Source organism: Mercenaria mercenaria, chromosome 6 (assembly GCF_021730395.1).
Source record: "Mercenaria mercenaria strain notata chromosome 6, MADL_Memer_1, whole genome shotgun sequence".
Taxonomy (NCBI): Eukaryota; Metazoa; Mollusca; class Bivalvia; order Venerida; family Veneridae; genus Mercenaria; species Mercenaria mercenaria.
This window is the reverse complement of record NC_069366.1, coordinates 41,294,204-41,318,561: the sequence shown is the minus strand read 5'-3', so window position 1 is coordinate 41,318,561 and position 24,358 is coordinate 41,294,204. Positions and strand designations below refer to the sequence as shown.

The window sequence follows — 24,358 nt, the reverse complement described above, 5'->3', positions numbered from 1 at the left end:
CCGGACAGGAAAAAAGCCCTGTTGACCTATGACCTCCAACTGTTACCTTGACCTTTGAGCTAGGGGTCCGGGTTTTGCGCATGACACGTCGTCTCATCATGGGGAACATTTGTGCCAAGTAATATTAAAATCCCTTCATGGATGACAGAGTTATGGACCGGACACGAAATTGCGGACGGACGGACGGACGGACGGACGGACAGACAGACGGACAGACAGACGGACGGAATGACGGAAAAGCGCATTCCTATAGTCCCCGAAACTGGTTTTCAACCAGTAGGGGACTAATAAACAGAAGCTAGTCTATCAATGGTCCAGTCTTGTATATTGGCCCTAACCAACCGCCAATACGCAGACTGTATCATCCCCATAGGCCACATATCTCGCATACCAGAATCAATGTCTTTAAAACTTGCACAAAACATGTCTCTGAAATGTAGGAGTGTATAGAATGGAACCCTCACCACCACAAAAAAAACCCAAGAATTTTCGACACCCTCATGAGAAGCGCCTCCCTACTTTTACAGGTCTGGCTCTCGAGTCCAGCCACTCTACACAAATCAAAACCTTATCAATATCATCACAAGAAGTCATATAAGTCTTTCAAGGTACAATATTTCACGACCATAAATAATTAGATTCTTAGTCTGTCCATTACTTTCTTATAAATGCACAACAGCAAACTGTTTGCCAAAGTTTATCACAGTATTCTCAGCACGTTATATAGACATCCTAGCTGCTTGAGGTTCTCAGTCTGATACAGCATTCACCACCAACACTGTACCTACTTGCTTGTCACGACCCAGTTTTCTACCATTCACAACCAATATTAAAGGTGTGCTCACACGTATACCTCTGTAGTAAAATTCCTGAAAAAGAAGAACATATGTTGAAATTTGATTTTAAAGGGCAAGGAAAGCCTGACAGTAAGTTAATTTTAAATAGAAGTCATCTTCAAGCCTTCCATAACGCTAAAAGAATTTTTAAAATTGAACCACTACCCTTACAGAAGCAAGCATCTGCGGCGTACATAATGTGTACTTGCTGCGTACATGCCGCGAACTCAGTAGTACGCCAGAGAAGTACGTTTTACATACACCGCATGCTGCGTACATGCTGCGTACTATTTCACAGAGGAGACAGTAGTACACAACATGTACGCGACACAGTGATTGAATTTTTCAGAAGTACACTTCATATACACTGCAAGAAAACAGATTTTTCTAGCAACTCTGATTATAGATTAGACAATCATGTGATCTCTTTGGAGCATGCCCAGTAACAACTTCCTGTCTATTTGAAAATTGGAGCTAAAATGACAACATGCAGTCTCTTAGAGTAAAAGATACTAAAATAAAGGACTAACATACAGTACCAAAGTTTTGTAAGTTGAATTTACTTTTTGTATTTTAACTGAAGTTAAAATATTCATGTAGTATAATTAATTAATTACTTCATACTTGGCTGTGTTTGACTTTTGTATTTGAATTATAATTGTTCTTTTCATAACTTAGCAACTTGATCAAGACAACTTACATACCAGTATATATAAAGGAAATATTATATATAAAAGTTCAATTTGTAAGGAATAAACAGCAGCAGACTTCTGTGTTTTACAATTATTTTAATTCTTCACTGCAAGCGCTTTCAATACATATATCTTCAGGCAGTTTACATTTTGAAATAATGTACAATGACGTCAGGAAATATTATATATATATATATGTATGTATTATAATTTAGGTTTTAATTTTAAATGTAACAAACTTGCCGCAACAAAACTTATTCTATATTAATTAGTAATTCAACTTAATTCTCTTTCAATTATAGTAATCAATAAACATTTTTTTCTTTTACATTTTGATATGGCTTAAAAACTTAAGTTCATTACTTTACTTAAAATACATTGCATTCCATTGCCTAAATGTCTTTGCACAAAGTTATACTGACTGAATGTGTAAAGAATATCGATGCAAAAATACCAGAAAAGAATACATTGCACCTTGTTCACAGCATGTACACCAGAGAGCCTATTTGCATGTGAAAAGTGTATGTGCCGCGTACATGCTGTGTACTATTTCTCCGGTGTACTTCCCGCGTACTAAATTTCTCCGGTGTACTTCCTGCGTACTATATATTCACAGCATGTATGCCGCAGGTAGTACGCAGCAGAGCTCATTTGCATGTCAAAAGTGTACTACAAACGTACTACTGGTGTATATGCGGTGTATATCCTGCATACTATTTCAAGTCCAAGAATTTAGTACACATCATGTACACGACAAGTACGCCACATATACGCAGCAGAAGTACACGGCAGGCCCTTTTCTTTGGTAAGGGTATTAAAACAGATATGGCAGTTTTAAATTTAAGAAAATGGCAGATAATGGAGGCAGCCATTGTAGTGCGTATATGACGTCATTTACACAATAACCTTTTATATATTCCTTGAGTGTAAGATGTAAAACATAGTAATTTCTTTCCTTATAACTGGAAAAAGTAGAGAAATCATTTTGCAGAAATAAGTAAATACAATTCAAATATGTATCTAGAAAATGAATAAACCGCCATTTTGTTTTTTGTTGCCATGGAAACAAAATGGCCACCATTTTTTATCAAATATTTAAATGCTTATAACTTTCTCATTTTTAAGCTGATTTTGAAATTGTTTTCACTTCTTAAAATGATTTAAGAAACCCTAGCAGATGGAATTATCATGAAAACAACATTGCTTTTTCCTTTAAGGAAATGACAATCAGCATTTTCTGTTTGATTTCATATTTTTCATATGCAGTTTTCCGCTCATTTTCTATAATGTTACCCACCCTGTTTATCTGTTTATATCAACTTAACGTCAATCACACTTTAAAGGAGCCCTCCCGCTTAGCTCAACAGGGAGAGTGCAGATCTCAGGACCATGAGTTCGAGCCCTGGGCGAGGCATATGTTCTCCGGGACGATTTGATAAAAGACATTGTGTCTTAAATCATTCGTCCTCCACCTCTGATTCATGTGGGGAAGTTGACAGTTACTTACCGAGAACATTTACTTACATCATTTTGATAAAATACTTAAATGCTCATAACTATCTTATTTTTAAGATGATTTTGAAAATTCTTTCACTTCTTTAAATGATTAAAGAATCCCAGCAGATGGAATTAACATCAAAAACAACATTGCCTTTCCCTTTAATCAGTGATTAATCAACACATCAATTATTACCTAATCCAATAATAAGTCAATCAATGCCACTTATCACATAATTGACTTCATTAATCTTATGAATGCCAGGGGCAAGTAAGCATACATGTGATCTCCTGCACGGGAGGGTCAAAATCCCGATTTTTTCACCTTGCCTCCCGTCTCCCGACCAAAACCATATTTCTCCCGCTTTTCAAAACAAGAGGACCATGATGGTCCTGAATCACTCACCTGTCTCCACATGACCCAATTTTCATGAATATCCATTGAAAAATATGGCTTCTAGAGAGGTAACAAGGTTTTTCTATTATTTGACCTAATGACCTAGTTTTTGAAGGCACATGACCCAGTTTTGAACTTGACCTTGATATTATCAAGGTGAACATTCTCACCAATTTTCATGAAGATCTCATGAAGAGTATGGCCTCTAGAGAGGTCACAAGGTTTTTCTATTTTTATACCTACTGACCTAGTTTTGACCACATGTGACCCAGTTTCAAACTTTATCTAGATATCATCAAGGTGAACATTCAGACAAATTTTCATGAAGATCCATTGAAAAATATGGCCTCTAGAGCGGTCAAAAGGTTTTTCTATTTTTAGACCTACTGACCTAGTTTTTGACCGCAGTTGACCCAGTTTCGAACTTGACCTAGATATTATCAAGATGAATATTATTATTATTATTATTATCATTATACCAGATTTATATAGCGCCCTTTTCATGATCAATTTCACGTTCAAAGGCACTTTACATAGTTCAAATGCAGCCACACATGGCCCATAATTCATCCTATACTAGTACAGACAGAGCGATCTGACCAGAGGGACAGAGTGAGACAAAGCCCCCACGACAGAGAGATCAGAAATCAGATACAGGCTTGTCCGGCTAACTTAGCCTAGCTCGTTGCGAATAGACAGCCTGGTTCTTTAACGTGCCCAGTGTATAGCACTGATACACGCAAGGATTGCCTGGGTTCCTGACCAGTACACCTCTATATATTCAAACAAACTTTCATACAGATCTCATGAAAAATATGGCCTCTAGAGAGCTCACAAGGTTTTTTTATTATTTGAAATACTGACCTAGTTTTTGATGGCACGTGACCCAGTTTCGAACTTGACCTAGATATCATCAAGATGAACATTCAGACCAACTTTCATACAGATCCCGTGAAAAATATGGCCTCTAGAGAGGTTACAAGGTTTTTCTATTTTTAGACCTACTGACCTAGTTTTAGATGGCACGTGACCCAGTTTCGAACTGGAGTCCTACATCTGACCATCTTTTTTTTTTGTCCCAAAATTTTATATGCAGACTAACTACTTATTTGGTCAAATGTATCATAGTATTTATGGTTCATTTATTGACGGTAAGCATATTTACCCGCTGTAAAACAGTGGAATAAAAGTGTTTTAAAAGTATTCTATATAAAAAGACAAGCGTTTCAGAAAATAAATACTGCAAGAGAAAACAATTAAAATTCATGAAATATGAAAGATAAAATCAAAGGCCTGAAGGGCCTGAGTCGGCTAATGATTGATGTACTGACAGTATAGTCTACCAGTTTCAGTTTGTTTTTAGTTTTTTTCTTAAAATTTCATAACACAGCTCGATATTTACCCAAAATATTATATCCGGATACGATTACACTTTTCTCCAGTTTCAACAACATATTTTACAAAGTGTGATGATACGAAGACATTTAGCAGCAATTGGCAGTATCTGACATTGAAGTTTACGGTTAAATTACCTCTTATTTAAATCTTTTCATAAAAAAGTTGTTTCGTTTCGTGAAAGCAGCCAAACATAGACGATCTACTTTCGATTTCAAAAACTACAAGAAAATACAATTTAATGTTTCGCCTATTTGTTTATTTCTCGAAAAATAAGAATTAAAATCATTTTTAATATCAGTAGTAACTAAACAAACCAGTAAGAGCTTCTTCTTCCGATAATTTATCCGTTTACTGACTGCAAAATTCAACACACGCAAAGTTTATAGAAATCATACGATGTGTGTTTACGTTCAATGTGGGAGAATTAAGGCTGATCGGCTATGTTACCTAACGCATCCAGACGATTCAGATTTTGTTTTTAAAAAAGCATTGTGTGCGTTTCTGTAATTTTATATACGTTTTTATACGCTTAGAAATTATTAGACATGCGTATTTGCATTATTTCTATACGTAATTTACGCTAATACGCATCTTATCTGGAGCCCTGTGGAACTATTTTTTGTCTTTCGCTGGATGTTACCCAAGCTTTGTAAGCCTGCGCAATTCCTAAAATGCACATTTATGCTTAATGAGTTACATTCGAGTATTGCACAATTACAAGTCATAAATATGACAGATTACATCGTATATTGGTCATAGCAAAGGGAATTGACACAACTTAACTTCATTCATGCAGTGAACTGTTTGAAGTTTGAGAAATCTAATGGAACTATATCCCTTCACGTGTTATTCGGTCCATTTAGAGAATCCCTGAACAGCAAGGACTCGTCAAAAGGCTTTCAGCCTTTAGCCGACTCAATAATGTAAAAATGAAACAGGTATCGATAACATTACAATACATTTAATTAAAAAAAATGTGATCTAAGTGGTTTTGAACACGTGGCAACATGCGTGGAAATCAGACACCTTACCTCTACACCACCGTGTCATCGGTTACCTCAATTATGTTACTTTAGTAAAATAGATACTTCCAGGATACAAATATTGCATTAATTAACGAAAACACCCGAAAATATTGGCGAAGATTAATGAGTGCCAGGTCAATACTTACGGAAAATAGCTGGAAGAAAGAGTTGTTTTTCACAGGTGAATTATCAATTGTTTGTTTTGATAAGGGATTAGACAAGCAGGGCCTGTCTCACAGGGCCAAATATCTGCCCATTCTCAATGCCAATTAAGCTCCATTTTTTACCAATTTGAAGCAAAAAACTCCCAGTCATAAGAAATAATTCCCAACTGAAATGAATTTTGATTATTCAAAGAAAAGTTTTTAAATAAAGTAATAAAATCAAATAAACAAGCAAATCTGATGAATTGGTATCCCCCGCCAAAAGGGCTTGAGGTGAGGAATGGCAAAAAAATATTTCTGGCAAAAAGTTAATTTGTTTTGTTTGTTTGTTTTGGGTTTAACGCCGTTTTTTTCAACAGTATTTCAGTCATGTAACGGCGGGCAGTTAACCTAACCAGTGTCCCTGGATTCTGTACCAGTACAAACCTGTTCTCCGCAAGTAACTGCCAACTTCCCCACATGAATCAGAGGTGGAGGACTAATGATTGCAGACACAATGTTGTTTATCAAATAGTCACGGAGAACCGCCCGAGGAACGAGCTCACGACCCCGTGATCCATAGACCAACGCTCTTACCTACTGAGCTAAGCGGGCGGGCTGGCAAAAAGTTAAGGATGTTACTAAGAAATTTCATTAGTCAAAATCATTTTAACAGAAAATGAATGCTTCTTTTTTTTGGGTGGGGAGGGGGCAGCGGGAGTGACTGGGTGAGGGTACAAAATTTCACCTGTTGATAATAAATATTGATGGAAAATTAAAAATGAAAAATAAAAAAAATAAAAATGGGTGGGGGATGGGGATGCATGATCGGTGTGGTGGGCAAGACTGAGTGGAGAGTGAGGTGGGGGAACGGTACAACTTTGCATGCTAATAAATATTCATGGAAGGTTTGAAAATAAAATAATAAAAAGGAATTTTTTTTTTTTTTTTTTTTTTGTGGGGTGGGTGGGTGGGTGGGGTGGGGGGGGAAGGAGGGGGAGGGAATGTGACCAAGGCAAGGTGGTGACTAGGTGTGGGTACAAAACTTCAGATGTTTATACTAAATGTTCATGGAAAAAAATGAAAGAAGTTTAATGAAATTCTACCAATGGGTTGGTTTGTTATGTACAAATCTGTAGATTTTTAAACAATTAAAGGGCAATAACTCTAAGGAAAATTGACAAATTGAAAAAAAAATATGACAGGCATCATCGAAGTATGTTTATTTCAAGTTGAAATACTACCAGCTTGTTACTGAGAAATGGCTGCAGACGTGGATTTTTCATTAAATTAAGGGCAATAACTCTAAAGAAAACTCTAAGGAAAATTGACCAATCCTATAAAAAACTTCGGGCATCATCACAGTATGTTGGTGCATGTTTATTTCAAGTTTTATGAAATTCTACCTGATAGTTACTGAGAAATGGCTGCGGACAGACATTTTTGGGTATTTTTCATTAAATCCAGGGAAATAACTTTAAGGGGAATTGACCAATCCAAAAAAAAACTTGACTGGCATCATCGCAGTATGTTGGTTCATGTTTATTTTAAGTTTCATGAAATTCTACCTTCTAGTTACTGAGAAATGGCTGCGGACGGACGGACACACGGATGAACTGACGGACCGACAACACCATTTCAATACCTCCCTCCAGATTTCATCGGCGGGGTAATAATTGTTGGAAAAACCAACCATTTACTATTTTTAGAACAGGAGTGTTCTTTCCCCTTATGCAGTAACGCCATTTTCTTCCAATGTTTACCAAATTAATTTGCTACTAAATTGGACTTATTTCATTGAAAATTGGACGATAACACACACTCATTTATTTGATAACATCAATCTACATTATTTTGGTAAGGGTAAATACATGTTGATGCATTTCTGTTTTCTATTTTTCATGTCAAAATCATCAGTATTTTACACGAAAGTGGGTGGGGTAAGGAATTTACATAATTTATGAGTTGTGTTCAGACCAATTCAAAGCTTCGTTTTTTTTTTAAGTCTTCGAGTAGAATAATGTTAATGCATGTTCACCTTCATTTCAGACCTAAATTGAGACTTTGTTTCTACAAATTTAATCTGTCAAGAAAGTTTAAAATTAGAACAAGAGTGAGCTTCTGTACGATAGCATGCTCGACTTTTCTCAGTGATTGACTCTGAATTAAAGCTTTGCCAGTGAAAGGGGCAATTAAAGCTTTGCCAGTAAAAGGGGCATAATAATGTAAGTTAAACAAGAGGTCCTGAATCGCTCACCTGTCCCCACATGAACTGAGTATGACATCGTTTTTTCTATTATTTGTCATAGTGACCTAGTTTTAGAGCTCATGTGACCTAGTTCTGAACTTGACCTAGATATCATCAAGATAAAAATTCTGACCAATTTTCATGAAGATCCATTAAAATATATGGCCTCTAGAGAGGTTACAAGGTTTTTCTATTATTTGACATAATGAACTAGTTTTTGAAGGCATGTGACCCAGTTTTGTATTTGACCTAGATATCATCAAGGTGAACATTCTCACAAATTTTCATGAAGATCCATTGAAAAATATGGCCTCTAGGGAGGTCACAAGGATTTTCTATTTTTAGACCTACCGACCTAGTTTTTGACCGCAGTTGACCCAGTTTCGAACTTGACCTAGATATCATCAAGATGAACATTCTGACCAATTTTCATGCAGATCCCATGAAAAATATGTCCTCTACAGAGGTCACAAGGTTTTTCTATTATTTGACCTACTGACCTAGTTTTGGACCAGACATGACCCAGTTTCGAACTTGACCTAGATATCATCAAGATGAACATTCTGACCAATTTTCATGCAGATCCCATGAAAAATATGTCCTCTAGAGAGGTCACAAGGATTTTCTATTATTTGACCTACTGACCTAGTTTTTGACCGCAGTTGACCCAGTTTCGAACTTGACCTAGATATCATCAAGATGAACATTCTGACTAATTTTCATGAAGATCCCATGAAAAATACGGCCTCTACAGAGGTCACAAGGTTTTTCTATTATTTGACCTACTGACCTAGTTTTGGACCGGACGTGACCCAGTTTCGAACCTGACCTAGATATCATCAAGATGAACATTCTGACCAATTTTCATGCAGATCCCATGAAAAATATGGCCTCTACAGAGGTCACAAGGTTTTTCTATTATTTGACCTACTGACCTAGTTTTAGTTTTGGACCGGACGTGACCCAGTTTCGAACCTGACCTAGATATCATCAAGATGAACATTCTGACCAATTTTCCTGCAGATCCCATGAAAAATATTACCTCTAGAGAGGTCACAAGGATGTTCTATTATTTGACCTACTGACCTAGTTTTTGACCGCAGTTGACCCAGTTTCAAACTTGACCTAGATATCATCAAGATGAACATTCAGACCAATTTTCATGAAGATCCATCGAAAAATATGGCCTCTAGAGAGGTTACAAGGTTTTCTATTTTTAGACCTACTGACCTAGTTTTGGACCGCACGTGACCCAGTTTCGAACTTGATCTAGATATCATAAAGTTGAACATTCTGACCAACTTTCATAAAGATCCCATGAAAAATATGACCTCTAGAGTGGTCAAAAGCAAAAGTTTACGCATGGACGGACGGACGCTGCGCGATCACAAAAGCTCACCTTGTCACTTTGTGACAGGTGAGCTAAAAATGGCATATATAACTCAAAATTCAAATCAAGAGTTATGAGGATTGTTTTTTCTGGTGTAGACTTATATACATTATTGTGTGGCCAAAAATGTTGGATTTTGCCTCTGAGTTATGTGTCCACGCGCTTAATTTAGTCGATAAAAACCCTCCAGTTTTGAGACCCCAAGAAACATGTTACAGTCAACAACGCCATGCTAATTAAACAACTGGTATACCACAGTTTTTATCCTTGTCTACATTGGGTCCGAGATACGATTTTTCTACTGGCAGCCATGTTTTTTGAGGAATCAATAATTTGAATATTCTTGGTTGAGGGTCACACAAGGGCCATTTGTGCGAAATTGTTTCAAAATCCAGCCTGCAGTTTCATACAAGATTTTTAAAGTTTCCTTTATATACATATAGGGAAAACTGACCACACCCTCTAGTAGCCATGTTTTTTAAGGAATCAATAATTTGACTATTCTAGGTAGAGGGTCACAGAAGGACCATTTGTGTGAAATTGTTTCAAAATCGGGCCTGCAGTTTCATACAAGAAGTTTCCTTTATATACATTCAGGGAAACTGACCATGCCCTCTGGCAGCCATTTATGTGAAATCATTTCAAACTCAGGCCAGCAGTTTTATACAAGACAAGAGGGCCATGATGGCTCTATATCGCTCACCTGAGTTTCTTGCTTGCTTGAACAAATTTCTTTGCTAAAGCTTCAAAAACAAAAATCTGTATGAACAAGAGCTGTCCGTAAGACAGAAAATGCTCAACTATTCGAATTATTGTCCCAGAAGTAGGAATATTACCCTTAATGTTAGAATATCTATAGAGTTTCAATCCATTATCTGCATTAGTTTTGGAGATAGTAACTTGCATGCAAAACTGCATGCAAAACTTTAACCGGAAGTTTTAAATTCACAGGGGACATAATTTGGCCAAAATGCATGTGGGACTTGATGCTATAACCTACTTGCATGCAAAACTTTAACCACTATTTTCTAAGTACAAAAGGAGGCATAATTTGCCCAAAATACATGTCAGAGCTATGGGACTTGACCCAGTGAGGTTTGTAATTGAAAAAATTAAGTTGCAGAGTTATATGCATTCAAGTAATAGCTATATGTACTTGCATGCAAAACTTAAACCAGGATTTTCTAAGTCCAAAATGGGGCATAATTTGGCCAAAATGCACATCAAGAGTTATGGCTCAAGATGTTATCACCTAGTTTTATGACTCCGAAGACACAATGTGAAGTATAAATTCAATGTCTGCATTAGTTTTGGAGACTATAGTAACTTGCATGTAAAACTTAAACCAGGATTTTCTAAGTCCAAAATGGGGGACATAATTTGGCCAAAATACATGTCAGAGTTATGCGACTTGACCAGAGAGGTTGGTAATTGACCTAGAAAAAGAAAAAAAACAGTTTCAAAGCTATATGCCTTTAAATGATAGCCATATGCACTTGCACGCAAAACTTTAACCATTTGAAAACCTCTAAAAATAGTAGAAAAAACGTAAAAATGCATTATGTCATAAAGGCTGCCATGTTTGCAATGCCTACTGGTAGTAATCGTACCACGCATGTGCATTGGGAAACACGGTTACTAAGATTAGAGTATGATGTAATGGGGTACCAAAGAGGGCAGAATTTTCCACCACTTGCGAGATAGATAAATAAATAAATAATGCAAAATAATGACAAGCCAGTGAATATTTCAAATTTAAGTGCTAAAAATCAAGATAAAAATGTGAACTTTGAACATATTGTGAAGGATTTTGGCATAAACATTGAAAACAACAAAAATCAGACCAGTGAACATAAAAGAGAATTACATGAATTTTTTGGTTGCAATAGAGACATATTTGCAAAAGATCTATCAGACCTGGGAGAGACGCCACTTCATTCTCATGTCATAGAAACCAGTAATGCAAGAGCTCTGCACCTCATCGCACCATGCCAGAAAAATGTAGGATCATGGAGACTGAACAAAATGTTGGAATCTGAGTGATAGAGGAAAGCACTAGCCCCTGGCACAGTCCTGTTGTCCTCGTCAGAAAGCAAAACAATGAGTGGCAATTTGCAATTGACTATCACAAGGTAATGCTGTGACAGAACCTATGTTGTTTCCAATTCCACATATGACTGACATCTTCGACACGGTTGCAGATGCAAAGGCCACCATGTATTCTACGCTGGACTTATGCACTTCAATAGTCCACAAAGCATAAGAGTGCATTTTTTACAGAATCAGGAATTTTCCAGTTTTGATTTGCGAAATGCACCAATGACTTTCCAACAACTTAAGGCTAAGGTACACAAGAACCTCAACTTTAAGACTGCTCTTGTTTACCTTGATGACTGTTTGATATTTTCTGGCAGTTTTGATGAACATCTACAACACCTAGATCTAGTCTTTCAACACCTGAGAGAGGCCAACCTGAAACTTCATCCTGGCAAATGTGTTTTTGCAACAGACACTGTCAAATATCTAGGTCACCTGGTTACCAAAGATGGAATGAAAGTTTTACCAGAGAATACAGACAAAATCAAGAATGCAAAAAGACCCAAAAATGCCAAAGAAACCAAACAAGCTCTCTGACTTTTTAATTACTATCGCAAATTTTGCCATAATTATTCTAAAATTGCCAAGCCATTAACCAGACTTCTTAGAAAGGACACAGAATTTCAATAGACAGATGAACAAGAGACAGCTTTCAACACCCTAAAGGAAAAACTAATAACAGTGCCAATTCTCAGATACCCAGACTTCAACAAAGAATTTATACTAAGTCTATGTAAAACTTGGGACCCCATGGGCAGGGCCTCTTTTCATCCCAGGGACATAATTTGAACAATTTTGGTAGAGGACCACTAGGCAATGCAACATACCAAATATCAAAAGCCTAGGTTTTGTGGTTTCAGACAAGATTTTTATAGTTTTTTCCTATATAAGTCTATGTAAAATGTCTGACCCCCAGGAAGGGCCTCTTTTCATCCCAGGGGCACAATTTGAACAATCTTCATAGAGGACCATTAGATGATGTCACATGCCAAATATCAAGGCTCTAGTCTTGCTGTTTTGGACAAGAAATTTTTTTAAAGTTTTTCCTTTAGTTCTGCATGGAATTCAATTCTTTGAACAATTTTGAAAGTGTGCCATCCAAGGATCATTCATGTGATGTTTGGTGTAATTCTGCCCAGTGGTTTTCAAGAAAAAGATTTTTTTAGAAAAATGTTGACAGACACACGACTAACGACAGACATTGAGCAGTCACAAAAACTCACCACGAGCCTTTTGCTCAGGTGAGCTGAATACTAGATGTGTGTCCATAGGTCACCTGCCCCCACTTTCTGTCACTGTACATTGTAAGTTTCATGACTTGGGGGAAAAAATAATATTTTCTAAGATATATGCAACACAAACTTTTATGTACTTAATGTGTTGTTTTAACCAAGTCAAGGACCATACAAGATCTGGCCGACTTAAATCTTTAACAGAACACTAGGTGCACAACTTCACATGCTATATAACAATCCTCTAATATATTTTACAACCCTAGGTAAAGTACATTTTGAGATACACGGGACACCAACTTTTATACCCTAATGAATATTTTTGAGTCAAGGGCTGTAACTCTAGTCAATCCGGGTGAAACCTAAAACAAAACCATAGGTGCACAACTTCACATGCTGAATAATATTCCTGTAACATTTTGTAATCCTAGGTAAAATATTTTTTGAGATACACGAGACACAAACTTTTAGTCAAGAGCTGTAACTCTGGTCTGTCTGTGTGAAATCGGATTTACAACACCAGGTGCAGAACTTCACATGCATGACAATCCTGTAAGGTGGGATTACTCTCGGTAAAGTACTCTTCGAGATATGCATGACACAAATTTGGATGGATGAACAGAAGTACAGGCAAGGCAAATCTAGATCCCCCCTAAAATATATGTTGACAACTACTGTATAAATTGCTAGCTTTACATACCTTATCTTTGTGTTTGACACTAACGATCTGTATATATGGTTCTGGGATAGCAACTGAGTCCCCTATTTTGACACCTGATCCCTGGGCCAGGTTGTAAACATTGACTGGCATCACTGTTTCATCTTCATCTATCATGCAAAATGTGCTGAAATATATCACAACAGTATACAAAAATAGGTCTATTATTTAAACAATGCCACACACATTTTTGAACCTAGGGCAATAATTTGAACAATTACAGTAGAAACTAGAGCTATCACTAAAGGTGATGAATATACCCCCCGCATGCACTGACACAGTACATTGCAATTTGACGCACACAAGATTGCATAATTATGTGGACTGTATGTATATAGACTGTATGTATACAGTATAGTAACAAAAAACAAAGTCCCATAACTATGCAGAATATTTATCTAAAAGAATGTAACATGCACCATGCACAACTAGGGTTGGTACTGATCACTTGTGTGAAGTTTCATTAAATTGTGTGTAAGGGTTTGGTAGATTAAGCACGCACAAGATTGCATATGCAGACTGTATGTACATAGTATGTTAACAAGAAACAAAGTCCCATAACTCTGCAATTTTTGTCGCTGAAAGAACCTAACATGCCCCATGCACAATTACTGTTGTTACTGATCACTTGTGTGAAGTTTCATTAAATTGTGTCAAGGGGATGAGGAGAGATGGTGCGCACAAGATTGTGTCTATGTATATAGTATAGTAACAAAAAAACAAAGTCCCATAACTCTGCAAAAAAATTTTCTAAAAGAACCTAACATGCCCCATGCACAACTACTGTTGTTACTGATCACTTGTGTGAAGTTTCATTAAATTCTGTCAAGGGGATAAGGAGAGATGGTGCGCACAAGATTGCGTCTACGGACAGACGGCCAGACGGACAGACAGACAGACAACCTGAAACCAGTATACCCCCCTTACAACTTTGTTGTTGGGGGGTACAATTACAAATCTGATATCACAAATATCAAGGCTGTAGCTATTATTGATTTTCAAGGTTTCTTATATAAAAGCCTATAGTAAGTACATGTCAGACACAGGGGCGTGGCCATTTTTTTACCTTAGGGGCAATAACTCTGACAAGTATGGTAGAGAGTCAAACCCTTGTATCACATGCCAAATACCAAAGCTCTAGAGAAAAGGATTTTTAAAGTCTTATAGCTGAAAACCTATTTTTAACCAATGTGCAATGAACTGGAACCATTTGAACAACTTTGAAAGAGGGCTACCCAGAGATCATTTGTGTAAAGTTTTATCAAAATCCATTTTTGAGAAGATATTGTTTAAAGAAATTGTTGATGAAAAATGACCACGCCCTCTGGCACTTATGTTTTTTCATGAATTAGCAAAATTTGAACACTATTTGTAGGTCACACAAGGACCATTTGTGTAAAATTATTTTAAGATCGAGCTAGCAGTTTCACACAAGAAGATTTTTAAAAGTTTCCACTATATACATACTGGAAAAGGTGACCACGCCCACTGGCGACCATGTTTTTAATGAATCAGTATAATCTAAACAAGAGCTGTCACAGGAGACAGCGCGCTCGACTATTTCGATGCTGGATAGTGAAACTGGGCACATCTGAGGAAGCTAGAGCTGTCACTGGAGTGTTTAATGACTCCAATTGCGGATGAAGATATTGCACAATAGCCTGAGTCTATGTCAAAAATATCAACTTAAAGTAATAAGAGTATTTCCGCTTCCGTTAGATAGGTAAACACGCAAAAAGTCAAAGAATGTAAAATAAAGATTTTTGAGAAAATTACTGGACGCCTGTGAATGGAGAAATGTGTGTTAAGAAAACTGAGGAATAACTATTAAATGGTATGAAAATTACTTTGATACACTGCCGTGATATCTGACAATTTAAATACAAAAAATTGAACTAACATTGACGATGGGTGGGATATTGAGAAATATTGGTGAAAATTGGTGAGCACATCGCACGGACGGTATAACAAAAATTTCGTCACGCTTGAGTAAGCCTCTATACAGTCACATATAACAAACATAAACGCTCCCATTATCCGTGACGATTATGATCTCTGATCTCTGACCATAGGCGGTATGAATGGATTAAGTGGCACGCCTAAAAGGAAAAAAGAATCTACTACAAGTTGTAGCGATCTAGACTCCAGCCATTTAGTTAACTCTTTTAGCGGGTTAAATGAGACATTAGAAGAAACAGAATCTGCACAAAATCCGTCGGTTGAAAAGCAAACAAAACTTAAAACCAAATCCCGCCAAAAAAGAAAGAAAAATAAAAAACAAAAAATAATGTCTTCGCCTGAACCTGCAGAATCTAGTCTTGAAAAGAAACTTGAAAAGAAACTCGATAAAATTGATGAAAAACTGAATAATGTCTTGACAAAGGATGATAGATCATTTATCAAAGATGTAATAAAAGACACATTTGAAGAGATGAAAGAACAGCTATTAGGATCGGTCATAAAACGTGTAGAAATTTTAGAAGATGAAATCCACAACAAATCTGTTTCCACATCAAAAATCTACTTTGAAATCAGTGCGAATAAACATATATTAGAAGGAAAAATTGAAAAATCTGAAGAGAGGCTGTCCAAAGAATTCAAAGTATTAAAAGCAGAGAATGAAAAATTGAAAGAAAGTGCAAATGATATAGAACAATATAGTCGCAGAAACAACCTCCGAGCCACTGGAATCAAAGGAGATATTGAAAAACAGTCCTCGCTTCAAACAACAGCGCAATTTCTAAAAATGTGCAAGGATAATCTTGGGCTCGTCATTCGTGATGAAGACATAGACATAACACATAGGCTTGGACCATACAAAGCAAATAGTAATCGTCCAATCATTGTGAAGTTTGTGAGAAGACAAACAAAAATAGACATATTGAAAAAAGCAAAACTTTTGAAGGGTACGGGAATATATCTCAACGATGACCTTACTCATGTAAATCAACAGGCTTTGATGTCCCTACGATTAAAAGACCCAACGAGAATCGAAAAAGCATGGTCTTTCGAAGGCAAACTGTTTGCTACATTTAAATCAACAAACCCAACAAGACCAGGAAATACAACAACACGCCAAATACGGTTTTCAGAGTACAACCGGTGGCTTACACTTCCGTGGCCAGAGCGTGGAAACAGCACATCAAAGTCTGAAACTCAGAGAAAAGACAATCTAGGCTCATAGAGGCCATAAAGACACTTCTTCTCTACCGCTGGGTAGAATAAGAAAGCAAATATTCTACATTTATCAATTAATGTTATTAACGTAAAGTCAATGTTGAAATAGGATTCCTTTAAGTGTGTTTTATTAACTCCCTTTATGGCGGCATTGTACATTTTTTAGTAAAATCCTTCAAAATATTACTGTATTAAATCGTATGATTACAATTTCTGAAAATAATATATAAATTATTAATGCTAGTGGAAAAACTTTATAAATGAAAATATGTAATAACTTTTGTTAAATCAAAAATACTATACTGGTTTCCCAGTAGTTTCCGGACCGAAATCGCTATTTTTTGCCAGTAACTTTCAAACAAAACATAGTAGAAATATAAAATTTTCACAGAATAAAGCTAGGTTCTTCGTTAACACCATGCAGAATTCGTATTACACTTGCGTTCATAACACAAATGTAGATGAGGCCTCAAACGGGGCAATTAATTCCATTAATATCTCAGTTAGTCCGAGTAGTTTTCCGGACCTTTCATGGTAACAGTTTTAACCTTTCTGTAAAAGCAAAGATTTCTGATTTCGTTATATATATTCAAAATAAAAACATAATTCTAAGGCGTGATGACGATTTGAAAAGTATATTTCAAGAATTTAACAAATACTAGATTTATAATACACTCATTACAGTTACGTCTAATTACGTTTGAATGACGTTTGCAACGTCACGCTAAAATGACGGGACGTATTTAGCGGACTGGTAATATTACAAAAAAGAAATTATGAACTTTAAATATAATTAACATTTAAAAAAAAAAAAAAAGGAACAAGACCGGTCTCAAAATTGGTAATGTAACGCCCTGACCACTCGGGCATAGACACTGCTGCTAAACATTTGATTGATAGACGGTATCGTATGTAAATCCCTAATAAATTTAATGCCGTAGTATAGTGAATAGGTCGATTTTTTCTGACATTCATTGTTTTATTTTATTACTATCGGAATGTTTTTCCTGTATCGTCTGTAAATGGGAGCATCAGTTGGCTGATGTTTACCTTAAAGGGGCCTCAGTTTCTGCGCATGCGCACGGTAACTGGAATTCCCCTGCAGTTGACAATCTCTTGTGTAAACATTACATCGCAGTAAGTTAAAACAACCGGGATATTCAAATAATAAATAAGTTCGGTAATGTTAGGTTTTGGCTGCTATGTAAAGGCAACAAAGGGCTAGATGATATGATATTGTTACCCAGATGCTTTAAGACGGCGTAAAGTCTATACAGCACGAAATGTAAAAGGTCCGGAAAACTACTTGGGTCCGGAAACTACTGGGAAACCAGTATAGCCTATTCAATGCGAAGGCTCAAACAGTTTGAACACTAAATCTGAAACCATGCACTTCATCACTTTCCTATGAATTTGTTATTGTACTAAGAGTATTTTGTTTTTGTGTACTTGTGAAAATTTCCATCAAATAGGCCTGAGGGTCGTTATATCAATAGATTCCTACACCTATTGGATAAAAATTGGATATATTGGACAGATAGCAAGAAACATTTTCTATTCATATCTTGGAGGCTATTACCTCCCTTTATTATATAATTTTGCAAATAATTCTAATAGAAAGCTACACTTACATATAGGATTATTCAAAAACATAAGTAATTTTGAATATATAATAAATACGCTTCCTTCAAAAGAAAATAGTGGTAAAATATTTTAATTGTTGATCGGACGCGATGTTGAATAAAACAGTTTATATATATTCGTAAAACTGCTACCAGCAATACGCGTGAAATAAAATATTTCAAATATCCTTCAAAGGTTCGAGCTTTCGATAGAAGTAAAATAGAAGGATAGACAGATTGTTTATTTGCAACATAGTCTGTAAAGACGTAATAATAACTGATTTGTGTTACTTTAAACAATTTGTAAGAAAACATGTAGCAATGTTCGTAGTAACCAAAACCTGTACACAGTATGCAGGTATAAGTACTGATATTGACATTCGTATCATTTGTTTCTTTTTGTTTATTTGTCAAAATGATAGTTGATGTTTGCTGTATATAGATATATGTATATACATAATCAACGTTAATGTGGTTATATTTAATATACATAGTCTCTCGATTTTTTTTTCTTCTTACTTTTGTTTCGAAACAAGAAAAAAGAACATGGATTGACAACTTACAATTATATTTCCTTTTAAGCTTTGAATTGTAACCTTTCTCATTAGATGTATGTGTATTAGAAGTAGGTCTCTATTTTGTTGTTTTTCTGTATGATGACTAGAATTACGTCAGTAGTGATGAATATTCTCAGACACTTAATTAAGGTTGTACAGATTATGAAATTCTGATTGTTTTTAAACATTCATGTAGATATTTTTTTTTCTAAAACTTAACACACCAGTATCCAATAAAATATGTAATTTACGTACTGTTAAAATGGCGACCGGATAATTTACTACTTTCTTATCCTTATAAGAAATTCTATCTTTTATTTTTGATAGTTTTTTTTTCTTCTTGCGTTTAGTCTCGCACTTGAAATCTTGCTTTAAAGGAACTGCTTTGGTAGTATAGGTTTATCTAAAAAGTCATTTGAATGACTAATACTACAGTTTTTACATATAATGTAAATGGAATATCAGGTAAAGAGAAGAGAAATGCTGTTTTACAATGGTTAAAAACTCAAAACGTTGATATTTGTTTACTCCAAGAGGTACATTTTAGAGAAACAGAAAAAGAAAAATGGGAAAAAGAATGGGGTGGGACAATTATTTGCAGTGGAAATTCTAGTAACCAGGCAGGCGTGGCTATTTTGTTCAGGTGTGGTTTAAATGTTCAGTTGGTAAACACGTATGAAATTGAAATAGGACGAATATTAGCAGCGGAGGTAAAGATTGAAAATAAGGAGGTTGTAATCATAAATGTTTATGGACCAAATAAAGATGATGTTTTATTTTTTACAAAACTCGAAAAATTTATACAAGAGAGAAATGACCAGGTGTTTATAACAGGAGGCGATTTTAATGTTGTTATGGACCCTTATATTGACAAACAAGGTGGAAACACACAAACACATTTGAAATGTCGTAAAAAGATAAAAGATATAACTGAAACATATCATTTCTCAGATACATTCAGGATCCAGAACCCTGAAACAAAAAGATTTACTTGGCGTTCGAAAGTACGTTCAAATATAGCGTGTAGGTTAGATTATTTTCTTGTTTCAAATGATTTGATGAATCTCGTTAAAAAATCGGGTATAAGGTCAAGTTTTAAATCTGATCACTCGATTGCATACATTACTTTCAATTTCGATCCAGTAGAGAGAGGGCCAGGTGTTTTTAAAATGAATAATAGTTTACTTTTGGATACAGACTATAAGGAAAAGATCACAAAAACTATAACTGAAATACGTTTATTAAATCTAGACACAAATCCTCAAATTCGATGGGAAGTTATTAAAAGCACCATTCGTAATGAAACAATTAAATTCGCAAGACATAAAAAGAAAAGTGAAAAAGAACAAATTAACAAACTTGAAAGGGATATTGAAGAAATTGAAATTAAGTTAGCAAACAATTTTGACGAAAATCTTACAAGAAATCTAAATATGAAAAAAACAGAATTAGATCGATATTTCGATGAAAATATAAACGGTATAATAATGAGAACTAAAAGTAGTAAAGTAGAAAATGGTGAAAGGAATATCAAATTACTAAAACAATTAGAGAAAAGAAATGCTGAGAGCAAACTGATAAAGAACTTAAATGTAAATGGCTCGGTTACATCAAACCAAAACAAAATTTTATTGGAACAAAAGAAATACTATGAAAATCTCTATGAAAAAGAAAAACAAAGTAATTCAGAATATAATTTTTATGACAAAACAAAAATACCAAAGTTGAGCCAAGTTGAACAAACAATTTGCGAAGGAATAATTACAGAAAAAGAATGCGCAGAGGCAATTAAAGACATGAAAAATGGGAAAAGCCCAGGATCAGATGGTATAAATGTTGAGTTTTACAAAATATTTTGGAACGAAATAAAAAATGATGTCATTAATTCTTTCAACTACTCTTTCCAAAATAACTATTTAAGCCAATTGCAAGCACAAAGTTTGATAACATTAATTCCAAAACCAAATAAAGATTTATCTCTGTTGTCAAACTGGAGACCTATAAGTTTGTTAAATGTTGATTACAAAATATTAACTAAAGTAATTGCTAACAGAATAAAATTAGTGTTAAATAATTTAATTGATAACAGTCAAACGGGTTTTATCAAAGGAAGGTACATCGGTGAAAACATAAGACTGATATATGACGTAATAGAGTATGCAGAAAAAAATGATAAACCGGGCATTTTATTTTTTGCTGACTTTGAAAAAGCTTTTGATAGCCTAAATCACGCATTTATTGCTAAAACACTGGATCTTTTTAATTTCGGGCCAAATTTGAAAACTTGGGTAAATGTACTTTATAAAAACCCGACAAGTTGTATACTATATAACGGTTTCTTGTCTGATTCCTTTAATATTAAACGAGGAGTGAGACAAGGCTGTCCTTTGTCCCCTTACATATTTATTTTAGCTATTGAACTACTCTCTTTAGCCATTAGAGAAAATAATAATATTAAAGGATTCAAGATATTTGATATAGAAGTTAAAAACAGCATGTTTGCAGACGATGCCACTCTGCTTTTAGACAGTTCTGAAAACAGTTTTAAAGAAACGATAAACATCTTTGAACAATTTTCGTTTATCTCAGGCCTTAAACTAAACTATAATAAATGTACAGTTCTTAGGATAGGCTCGCTCCGAAATCAACATGACCTAGTATACTGTAGAAAAAAATATGAAAACATTACATGGACTTCAGAAAGTGTAAAAACCCTAGGTGTAACTTTTCATTCAAGTACTGATGAAACACTTAGACTAAATTATGATAATAGATTATCACAATTTCAATCGGACATTAATAGATGGAAAGCTAGACACCTTACAACTATAGGTAATATTTCAGTATTGAAATCACTAATTCTTCCAAAGTTAACTTTTTTGTTTTCTGTTCTACCTAATCCTTCGGATGAAATTATAAAACGAATTACTCAAAGTTGTTATGAATTCATATGGAACTCAAAAAGGGATAAAGTTAAAAGGGACATAATAATACAAGAATTTGAAAATGGGGGCCTGAATATGATCGACATACCAATATTTTTAAACTCCTTAAAATCAAGCTGGATTAAAAGAATAATAAGCGACTCAAATAATGGACTGTGGAAAGAAGTAATAAAGAAACACATGCAACACTTAGGAGGAATATCTTTATTCAAATGCAATATAAATACAAAAGACATATTAAAACTAAAGTTAAAAAACAAATTCATAAATGATATATTAGTTGCATGGAGTAAAATAAATTTTATTGAAAATCCTCAAAACATATTAGAACAAATCGTTTGGCAAAATTTATATGTGAAGAATAATAACTCTCTACTTTTGTTCCCGCTATGGAAAATTAAAAACATAAACCGTATTAAAGATGTTTATGATACAGACACAAATAATTTCAAAACTTTCAATCAGTTACAAATAGAATACAATATTCCTAATAATGAGTTCTTAAACTATCACATACTTATTTCATCAATTCCAAAAGAATGGAAACGAAAGTTAAAAAACATTATACCCCCTATAATATCTGACAAAACAAATACGTATGAAATTCTAGAAAAAACAGAGTCATACGTTTTAAACAAAAAATTAACGCAAATACAGAAACAAAAAAGGCTAATGATTCAAAATGTAAAACCAAAGTCCCAATTAAAATGGGAAAATTACTTCCCAAACAGATCCTTTAACTGGCACGAAATATATAAGAATGCGTTTGTTATCTGTCAAGATAACGTTCTACAAAATTTTCATTACAACTTTTTGCACAGAAATATTGCAACAAATAAGTTTCTTTTTAACTGCAGGTTAAATGAGTCCAGTCTTTGTGATTTTTGTAATATGGAAATAGAGAGTCAAGAACATCTATTTTGGAGTTGCCAAAAAACACAAATTTTTTGGAACGAATTGTTTCAATGGCTTATTGAAGTTGGTATAGATGTTACTCAAGATAAATTTATATCCTTTTTTCATTCAAGAAATAAAATAATATCATTCATTCTCATGTTTTCCAAATATTACATATATAATTGTAAAACGAAGAAAACAATACCAAACATATCTATCTTTAAACAAAAACTGTCTAACAGATTAAAAATCGAAAAGTATAGAGCTTTTCAAAACTCTTCTCTTGACATTTTCAACAATGATTGGAGAAATTTTATACCAATGTTGAATATGTAATATGTACAAACGATGTTTACTACCAAGGCCGTTACTATTTTTTTTTTTCTTTACATTATTCCTGTTCATACTCTTCTTGTTTGTTTCCCTTTTTTCTAGCTATATAGTGCATTCAAAATTATAATATTGTATAAATTTCTGTATATGATGTATTGATGTACTTACGAAATAAACGGGCCTTAAAAGTGGTTCTAAAAAAAAAAAAAAAAAAAAAAAAAAAAAAAAAAAAAAAAAAAAAAAAAGTAATAAGAGAGGTAAAGATAAAATGTATCAAAACACTATATAAGTATATCCTAAGCAAAAAGGGGCATAATTCATTAAATATTGGTGCCAGAGTTATGCACCTTGTGTCATATGGTGTGGGTGATGATGTTGAACAACTATTTTAAGTCTGAATCAAATCCATTCAGTAATAACAGAGACAGAGTGAAAGTGCATCAAAACTTTAACCTAAAATTCTAAGTAAAAAGGGGGAATAATTAATGAAAAATTGGTGCCAGAATTATGCACCTTGCGTCATATGGTGTGGGTGATGATGTTGAACAACTATTTTAAGTTTGAATCAAATCCATTCAGTAATAACAGAGGTAGAATGAAAGTGCATCAAAACTTTAACCTAAAATTCTAAGTAAAAGGGGGAAATAATTCATGAAAAATTGGTCCCAGAGTTATGCACCTTGTGTCATATGATAAGGGTAATGATGTTGAACAATTGTTTAAGTTTGAATCAGATCCATTCAGTAATAACAGAGATAGAGTGAAAGTGCATAAAACTTTAACCTGAAATTCTAAGTAAAAAGGGGAATAATTCATGAAATTGTGCCAGAGTTACGCATCTTGTGTCATATGATGTGGGTGATGATGCTGAACAACTATTTTAAGTTTGAATCAAATCCATTCAGTAATACAGAGGTAGAGTGAAAGTGCACCAAAACTTTAACCTGAAATTCTAAGTAAAAAGGGGGAATAATTCATGAAAAAATGGTGCCAGAGTTATGCATCTTGTGTCATATGATGTGGGTGATGATGTTGAACAACTACTTTAAGTTTGAATCAAATCCATTCAGTAATAACAAAGATAGAGTGAAAGTGCAACAAAATTTTAACCTGAAAATCTATGTGATAAGGGGGGATAATTCATAAAATATTGG

General features: G+C 34.6%; 1 protein-coding gene across 3 annotated transcripts in view; it reads right to left on the bottom strand.

Moving 5' to 3' along the window:
* Positions 1 to 308: 308 nt before the first annotated feature.
* The window catches only part of LOC123549130 (tetratricopeptide repeat protein 5-like), a 145,154-nt gene continuing 121,104 nt past the window's right edge, over positions 309 to 24,358 (bottom strand). For all 3 annotated transcript variants that reach the window (XM_053546630.1, XM_045336974.2, XM_045336972.2), the window contains exons 9-10: positions 13,656 to 13,800; positions 309 to 869 (exon numbers count right to left, since the gene is read on the bottom strand). In XM_053546630.1, coding sequence (XP_053402605.1) covers positions 750 to 869; positions 13,656 to 13,800 — 265 coding nt within the window. In that variant the 3' untranslated portion in view covers positions 309 to 749. The remainder of the gene's footprint in view (positions 870 to 13,655; positions 13,801 to 24,358) is intronic.